The following is a 9,088-nucleotide window of genomic DNA, read 5'->3' as shown; positions in this document are numbered from 1 at the left end:
CCCGCCGCCTACCGTCCACACCGACCCCAGGGGCCGACCGGGGACGACCAAGTTTAAATTTCCCGCATCCTCGGGCCGGCGCTTGGGGGCGTGACTGGGAGTTAGGTCGCCCCCAGGGGCCGAACTAGCGCCGGCACGCCCCCAGGCCGCTCTATTTAGGCGCCCTGGGGGCCGAACAGTTCCAGCTTCTCGGTGCATCAGTTCCAGCTTCTCGGTGCGCGGTGACCATGGTCCCAGCACATGGTGACCAGCGGCACCCCCCGATGCTGCCCAGCCGCAGTCGCAGAGGAGGTGGAAGTAGCACCCCCAGCTCCGTAACAGCACCTCGCTCGTGTTCTTCCACTCACCCTCACAAATTTAGTGACTGTTTTGGGGGGAGGTAGCGCGTGCCAGCGAGGACGCGTGGCGACGCAGCGTGTGACCAGCGCAAACTCGGCCGGCGCACCGTTGTCAAACGTTTTCCAATGTGAAATGATTATTATTTTATCAAAAATACAATGGATGTCCCTCATCCTCACTTTTACATGGAGGAAGTATCATCCCTATGGTTGCGGCGCCAGAATCAATTGTAAAAGATCCATCAACTAATAGAGCAACAAAGTTTGTAGTAGGAGGTGGCCAAGGCTTAGGAGCAGGATTAATTCTCACTTCGGGCAAAGCCCAATCAGCAACCGGCATTTTCCCTTTGACTATTTCCTCAGTGCTCAACTTCTTCGCATCACAAATAAAATTCATATAGCTCACTAAAAAGTCAACAGTAATATCCACTGGAGGAACCTTTTTATCATGAGTAAGATCATTATGTAATTGCCATATACACCAAATAAGCATTAGTACTATCTCCTTTAAACCCAACCCCCGTAACACAATTCCGTAACAAAACGCTCGTGAGTCTACCACTACTCCGGTATGCTCCCGTACGAGGTCGTGGCTGCTCAGTTTTCATTCAACCAACACTAAGTAAGCCAAGAGTGCAAAAATCCTTATTGATTATTATTTTATCAAAAATACAATGAATGTCCCTCATCCTCACTTTTACATGGAGGAAGTACTAAATCGTACTATGTGGACAACGTGACCTCGGACTAATATGTATGTCATTCATATTGTAAAAAACTCGTAGAGCTGCTTTGGTAATTTTGCTCATATTTTCTCCCATACGGCATAGTCATTGCCGTGCGCGCCCACCTTGAAGCCTCCCGGAATGAGGTGCCCCACATCGTATCTTGGCCCGAGCTTGACGATGACCTTGCCGTCGATCTCGGCGAGATAAAGGTCGGCGTCGGCCTCTATGATTTGCAGCTTGCTCTCACTATGTATCCCATGCCGGGTCCTGATTGACACCAGGCGATCGATCTCCTCCTTAAGGCCCCAATCGAAGAAATGATCGTAGAACTGGAGAATCACGATTATTTTCATCAGTTCGGTCGTGGTTTTCTATAATGAACGAAAAAACGAGAAGAAAATTTAGATATGATGTAGTATTGGTACGATGACTCACGATGCATGGGGTCCCTGGGTGCGTGAGGATGTAGGCATATCCCTGCATGACCCTGTCAGAAGGGAAGGGCCACATGTGCTGCGTGGATCCGGTGTCGTGGTTGTCCACGAAGGTCACCGCCTTGGCTGGCCACCACCCGATCATGCCTGGCGCCTTGCCGTCGGTGCCGCGCAGCCGCCACAGCTCGCCCTCCACGGCGACGTTCAGGATGCCCTTGGTGGTGAAGTCGAACGTGGTAGCGGGGCCTTTGCCGCCGACCTTGTCCACCCAGTTCACCAGCTCCTGCCGGTGCTGGTCCTGGTTCAGGTTGGGCTTGCCGTCACCGCCGTACGCCAGCGACGTCCATATCTCGGCCACGGCGAAGCCGGGCTCCGAGCGGTCGATGTAAATCTTGGCGACGTCCGCGGAGTAGCCCTTGGCGAAGTCGAAGCGCCATCCGTCGAAGCCGATGTCGGTCTTGAGCCAGTTGAGCCACTCGACGAGCTCCTTCTGGACGCGCGGGTTGAGGTGGTCGATGTCGGGGGCGGCCCCGAAGTCGGCGCCGGTGTCCGGGTTGCCGGTGCCGTCGGCGTAGGGCCGGTCGTCACGGCAGATCATGTGGGGGCCCCAGTCGAGGCGGGCGTCGGGGGTGCCGCCTTCGAAGATGCAGTAGATGCCCCGGCCGTCCTTGTGCTCCGCCGTGCGGTGGTTGATGACGATGTCGGCGATGGCCTTGACGCCCTTGCCGTGGAGCGCCCCGATGAGGGACTTGAGCTGCGCCTTGTTGCCGTACTTGGAGGCGTCCAGGTCGTAGAGCCGGCCCGGCATGTAGCCTTGCTCGGCGACGGACTGCGACGCCGGAGGGAGCCAGACGTGCGTGATGCCGGCGGCGGCGATGTCGTCCACCTTGCCCATCAGGAAGTTGTACCACCCGCCATTGTGCTTCCACGACTCCCAGTTGAAACCCTGCCGCACGCACAACTCAAAGTTGAGGCCTTCTTTGGTTCATAGGATAGGAATATTATAGGAATAGGAACTTCATATGAAGTGAGATGACATGCATCTGAATTTCTATAAAGAAAGAGATGTCATTTAATGCATAAGATAGGAATTTTTCCATTGAGTCTAGATTAATATTTTTTTCCTTTGAAATGTGAAGGATTGAACCCTATCATACATAGTAATAGAAATTTATTCGTACAAACTGAAGGGCTCCATAGGAATTTTTCATTTGAAAATCCTATTCTATGAAATTCATATAAGATTCCTACAAACCAAAGGAGGCCTCGGTCCAAAAGAAAACATGATCACAGTCTGAAGACAGTTCTTGCCGACGAACAGGAGCTTACCTGAAACAGGACTTGCCCGGAGGCCAAGCTGGCCGACAGGCCAAGGAGGACGAGGAAGAGCGAGAGGGACAAGTGTTTGTTCGCCATCGTCTTCAGCTCTGTGTGTGCTCTGCAAGAGGACGGTGGAGAACTGATGGATTCAGCTGGTGTGTGTGGCCAGGTATTTATACTGTGCTGCAGCATGCCGGGATTGCAACTTGCAAATCATTTTGCGGCGTGCTCGTCCTGAATGCTCCTTTGGGCCAGTGGATATGTCGGCCGGAGTTTGTTATCGGCCGGTGCGATGAGCTCAAAAGGCAATTCAATGGCCCAAGTGATGGAGCCAGCCTTCGCCTTCGGTAAGAAGGCACCGGCCAAGACGACTGTCAGTTATCCTGAACCTCTGCTTTTGGAGGACACAACATTTGAGCATTTTTCATGGAATAATGTGCTGCGGTTACAAATCTTCGTCTACTGCAACTGTATCCAAGCCAAGAAAATTTGCAAGAACATGGATGGAAACTACTCCGTAGTATAGTTTTGCACCTCATGAACCGCAAAAGGGTTCAGCTTTCCGCTCTAAAATGAGGCTCAGTTCGGAGGCGCTGCTTCTAAGCAACAGTTCGCAAGATAAGCGGCAACTGATGGCAAATTCTCAAGATGGCTCCGAGGTTACTTTCGCATTTCTGGTTAACGAACAGAAATCCAGTCATCAAATTCCTAGCAGCAATTTTCCTGAATAACCCGGATGTGGTGCGTCTCTCGATGCGGATAAAACTGGACGTGTGATTCAGAAAGTTTCTAGCGAGTTTCAAACTTTTCTCAGTCCAAAGAGTTCTTCATATATCCAAATATTCAGTCGTTCGATGAGCATTCAATTCGTGAAGGTAGGAGTATGTGGCAAGAAAATATAGATTGTTCATCCCAAGGAATTCCGAATGGGGGTTGCAATTATCGACGTCATTTCCGTACCAGAAAGAAGCTGCTGCACCTTTTGCTCAACCAACTTTGGGGTGGGATAAGCAGGCGCCATGATAAACGCTGGGCAGAGACGTTATCGCCAGGCCATAGCAAATCCAACTGACTCAACGGAACAATCGGAAGAGCGTGCTCTCTACGTAGAACCGCGGCCGCCAGGTGAGGCGCACGCTATCTGTAACTGTAAGCACAACTGCTGGCAACAAGAGTAGGATTCTATAACCAAGGTCCAAGATCAGTAACTAATCATGCACAAAAAGAAACCAGTCTGCTTTGAATAAGCTGAACACAAATGGTACCAAAATACAAGAGGTGCCAATACATTTTATTTGGGGCCAGAATAGCTTGGACATATTCTTCGGACAGAGCTCAGCAGTGATATTCCTTTCTTTCAGAAGTAACAAAACATCATGCATGAACCCACCGGTAAAAAAATAGCAGGTGGATTCACACTAAAAGAAAAGTACTAAAGGAGGAACTAGTGAATACATCACTGGCACATACACAACACTACGGCCAATATGAGTCGCCTGGTCAGGCGGCCTCGGAGCAAAAAGTTAGGCCACTTGACCACACGATCATTTGGATGCCACAGGGAGGTGAATAAGAAATGGGGAACGGTAACGATAGGAGTATCTACAACACTAACTTGACATGTTTTCCTGCTGAACCCTGACCGACTATTTAGCGCTACCTTTCTGTCACATTTTATTACGACTGTCTTGTTCGACTAGGACGAAGTTAAATTCACAGATAGTTCTCTGTCATGACGAGCTGCTTCTGGTCACTTGAAGTATGACGACAAGTATAGTCTTACTCCGATGTCCACCGGACAATCCTCGCCACCGATTGCATGAAGAACCACGGGGATGTCGCTCAGGTTGCTTATCACCATGGGCAGAACGGCTGGGGCAACTTCAACTTTCACTGCCTCGTCGCTCAGCAAAACTGAATCCACAGTCTCAGTTGCTCCTGATTCATCTCTGTCTTCGGGTAACATTAGCTCGGATGGGTTCACCACCACCGCGACTTCCTCAATTGCTCTACTGCATCTGAACTGGCCTCCCCTCTTTTGGGGCTTGTTCCTGCATGCATCAAGCACCAAGGTTCCGGTGGCTTCCAACCATTCAGTAGATAATCCCTCCACTTCATCATAGTATATCCTCCGTTCCATCTACATCAGAAAATCATGATCAGGCGACTCAAAACACACAGAATGGAGAGCTTCTATTACATGAGAATTAGGGGCAAAGTCATACCGAGAGTTTGGGCACATAAACTGACATGAACCTTGGTCCAAGCCCCAGAACTCTAGCATTGGAGACCAGGGTCTGCAAAAAGTAAAACCACAAATCCGTTAGAATAAAGCTTACCAACACAAACTTTGTTGCGGGAGATAAAAGATGATGATGCACCATTATTACCTCATTCCTCTTCAGTAGAGCCCACATGTAGAGCTTCTGTCCAGCTTCTTCTGCACGGCGACTGGCCCACTTCCTTTCATTACAGTGTTCAGCAGCCTCGCCAAGATCTTCAGAGTTAGGGACCTTAAACTTCTTAGCTGCAGCAGACAGTGCCTCTCTCCCTTCTATGGATTCAGCAGCATCCTTACTAAATTGAAGGCCTGTAAAGCATCTACTCACAACTTCACAAGATGTAGCTTTGACTCCATTCCGCCCAGTGGATATTTTCCTTTGCTTCAGATACATCTGTTCAGCCTCAATTACTGCATTCAGTGTCCTGTGAACGATTATATCAGGATACCTTCGAAGTGGCGAAGTGAAGTGTGTGTACAAAGGGATAGATAGCGCATAATGAGCCCAATCATCCTTCTTGCTTATCAGGTCCCCTGTGCAGAAGTATTCCGCAGACTGCATTTGCTTTGAAGCATAAAACATGAGAATATCAAACATAACAGGATCATCTTGCAACTCTTCCTTCAATCTGCAAATTGAAAGATGAAGTTGACCGGATGATGAAGAATCCAATTCAAACCCATTTTTAGCACAAAATGCCTCAAATTCTTTCAGCTTCCGTGGATTAGGTTCAGGATGCCTACGAAGTAAAGCACAATCAGGGAATGCATTGGATATAACTTCTGCAGCTGACATATTTGCCAACAGCATCAACTCCTCGACAATGAAACATGCATCATTCCTTTTATAGCGATAGCTATCGCATGGAGCCCCATCTTCATCAAATAGGATCGTGGGCTTTGAAGTGTCAAGCGAAAGAGCTCCACCCTTGAATCTAATATCCTTCAGATTTTTCGAGATCTCATAGAGGCATCGAAGAGACTTTATAACATCCTCATGTTTAAACATGCCATGCACTTGAAGAGATGCAGCTGCAGATCTAAACTGGCTTGAATCACTAGAAATCAGATCTTGCACGAGATCATATGACAGCTTGCAGCATGAAAAGATAATGGTACGACCAATCCAGCGATTAACTATGCTGCCATGAGGATCAATGTCCCAAATAACTGAAAAGGCAAGCCTGTCTACCCCAGGATTAAGTGAAACTAGTTCTTCTGAAAGTCTTGAAGGCAACATTGATACTTTACGTCGCAAGGTGTAAACACTGGTAGATCGAATCTGAGCCTCAGCATCTAATGCAGTCTCTGGATGAACAAAGTAAGAAACATCCGCAATATGGACCCCAATACGGACAATTCCCCCAGAAATTGTCTCAATAGATATTGCATCATCAAGATCCGAAGCAGTAGGAGGGTCTATTGTTAAGGTCAAAACATTTCTCAGATCCTTTCTTGCTGCAAGTTCTTCTTGCGGAATCTTCCAGCAAGTGTCAGGGAGACATGCCATGGACTCAGGGGAAAATTCAACATCAGATATTGCATTCTCAAACAGTATAGCATCCATATGTGTTTCAACCTGTCCACCCTTTCCCAAGAAGTGTACGACACAAGCCCAGGGATAGGGACTTTCCTCATTCCATTCATCAATCTGTGCAGCAACTAATTCCTTCCAAATAGTTGTATCACCTTCTTTCAGCCTCTGTTTGATACCGTCTGACAAAGTGCTAATACTAACAATCATCTGCGGGAACTTGGGATCAGTAGGCAAGATTTGAACCGAGCCTGTGAAAATTGAGGATGATATATGGTTCATCCTCTTGGAACCCTGCACATTCATCTGATTTCTCTGCTCTCCATCGGGGAAATCTGAGAAAGGAGCAAGAAAACCTACAACAGTACTACGGCGAGGAGACTTCTTTATGACAGATACTACTTTCCCGGTAGGGCGTCTGCTTGGGTGATTGTATATCACAGAACAGATCCTCTGTAATGCTCTTGCAAACTCGGTCTTAGCTTCATCCAGGTCTTCATAATTCGCTGGGACAGTAGCATGCCCATTTTCACAAATAACAGCTTGACTAAAACCACTGTTCTTGTGATGGTTATGCATCCTGTCCGGAACAGGTTGGCCATTACTGCACTTTTCAAACCTGCAGCTGGCATCTGCCTGTCCTTTCTTCAATCTATGGTTCCCATTTGTTTCACTAACTTCACGAGCAACAGAAACTCCTCCAGTGGCAGGGTTGCATGCAATGTTCTGCCCTTTCATTCTAGTCCAGTAAACAACAGGATCCAATGTGATGGCGACAACATCACCTTCAATCTGCAAAGTGGGTCAATAAAGAGCATGTCATTGCAAGTAAGAGAACCATGTACTCTGGGTATATATAGTAAGAAACGCAAGATCAGAACTGAACATTCATAATTCATATCTATTCATATAACACATCAAGGAAAGAGAATGCTTTCTTAGAAACATATCAGCTAAATCAATTCACTGCATGAATTGTTTGTACTACTAAATAAGACGTCCTGAGAGAATGTTTTCTCAGGATTATAGAGACAGAAAGTCAGAAACAGACAAGGTGATTGCATAAAGAATGCAGGTTAATATTGCCCACGGGAAAGACGAACAAGGGCACAACATCTTCAGCAGAACATTCAGAAAAATGACCACAGCATAAACATAATGTATCATGCAGCTTTGCTTAAATCATTTTCAAATGCAAGAGCTTCAAGCATGCTATTTGGCCTAAGGGGCATACCACTTCATCCATGTGTTTAGAGTCGACTCAAAATCACGCCAAGAGCAGGTAATTATCCCAATGTGCTTGACCAATTTGTGGGAAAGCAAGCTAGACATAGGTTCTACATATATATTTTGCAAAGTCACAAGCAATCGAAAGTTGAACACAAATTGAATGTCCAATCCTGTGGCATCACAAAACAACTTAACAGCAGAAGATGCAAAATGGCAAACATCGTACAAAATTTTTGTTCTTAGACTCGCCTCCTGCCATATATGACAAGCATTGTGTCACCTGAGTTCCTAGCACATTATACTTCCCAAAATGGCTAATCAGTTAGCGTGCAATTCAAGGCAGAATGACAGGCTGGAAGCATCATTAAGCCTTTGCACTATCCACTAATAGTAGTGTATGGGATTGCTATAAATTACCGTACACGGTTAGCACCTCACTTCTTACTAGATACACTCATGTTGCAGTGTGTGCAAGCAGACGTGAACTTACCGCTCGGTTTTGTGCCGGCCCAGTAATGAGAACATCCACAGGGATGCCATCGATCGTGCAGTACGCCTGCAACATGACATATTCCAAACATTACCCACCAGTAGAACAGAGACAGCACAGTAAGAAGCAAATCAGGAAGAAGGACTCCATGCTTACCTCGTTTCGGTTGTGAGCATTCACGCGGAACTTCCCCGCGAAGACATTCCCTCTCTGCGTAGAGGAGGCAACAACAAATCAACACATTACTTCTCTCAAAAACAAATCAATATACATTAGTTCACGCAAAGTTCGAGCTACGGCAAAGCTGCAAGCGACACGATCCGCTATACCTTGAGGGCGTCCTCCACGACCTGCTCGGGCCAGTAGGGCGGGAAGAAGAGCCTCCTGGGAGCCCCCGCGCCCGTCCCCACCACCGGACCGCGCGCCTCGACGCGGGAGGGCGTGGGCAGCAGGGGGCAGGACCGGCTGGTCCCGGCCGCCTCGGCCAGCGCCACGGCGTCGAGCCGGGAGTCGGCGCGCATGGGCGGCATCGATCTGCACGGGCTGGGCCCCGCCGCGTCGACCTGCGGGGGCGGCGGCGGGGTGGCCTGCTTGGGGCGGCGCGCGGGCCGGCGTCGGCGCCTCCGCTCGGCGTCGTCCTCCGTGTGGGGCGTGGGCGGCGACGGCGAGGCGCGGACGGGGATGGCGGCGGCGGCGTGCTCTCCGGTGGCCCGCATGCGCAGCGGCCTCTCGC

General features: G+C 48.7%; 2 protein-coding genes across 2 annotated transcripts; both read right to left on the bottom strand.

Moving 5' to 3' along the window:
- Window positions 1–981: 981 nt before the first annotated feature.
- Window positions 982–2,949, bottom strand: LOC119317971 (alpha-amylase type B isozyme). Its single transcript, XM_037592479.1, has 3 exons — window positions 2,830–2,949; window positions 1,502–2,446; window positions 982–1,395 (listed from the first exon to the last, which is right to left on the bottom strand). Exons 1-3 carry the CDS (start codon window positions 2,914–2,916, stop codon window positions 1,144–1,146), a joined length of 1,284 nt encoding a protein of 427 aa, XP_037448376.1. The 5' UTR covers window positions 2,917–2,949; the 3' UTR covers window positions 982–1,143.
- A 1,106-nt stretch (window positions 2,950–4,055) lies between these two features.
- On the bottom strand, window positions 4,056–9,082 carry LOC119317970 (DIS3-like exonuclease 2). Its single transcript, XM_037592478.1, has 6 exons — window positions 8,685–9,082; window positions 8,512–8,565; window positions 8,356–8,421; window positions 5,211–7,427; window positions 5,046–5,117; window positions 4,056–4,960 (listed from the first exon to the last, which is right to left on the bottom strand). Exons 1-6 carry the CDS (start codon window positions 9,069–9,071, stop codon window positions 4,571–4,573), a joined length of 3,186 nt encoding a protein of 1,061 aa, XP_037448375.1. The 5' UTR covers window positions 9,072–9,082; the 3' UTR covers window positions 4,056–4,570.
- Between the last annotated feature and the right edge of the window lie 6 nt (window positions 9,083–9,088).

This window comes from Triticum dicoccoides, chromosome 6A (genome assembly GCF_002162155.2).
Source record: "Triticum dicoccoides isolate Atlit2015 ecotype Zavitan chromosome 6A, WEW_v2.0, whole genome shotgun sequence".
NCBI lineage: Eukaryota > Viridiplantae > Streptophyta > Magnoliopsida > Poales > Poaceae > Triticum > Triticum dicoccoides.
The sequence above is the reverse complement of the archived record's forward strand: the minus strand, read 5'-3'. Positions and strand labels throughout refer to the sequence as shown.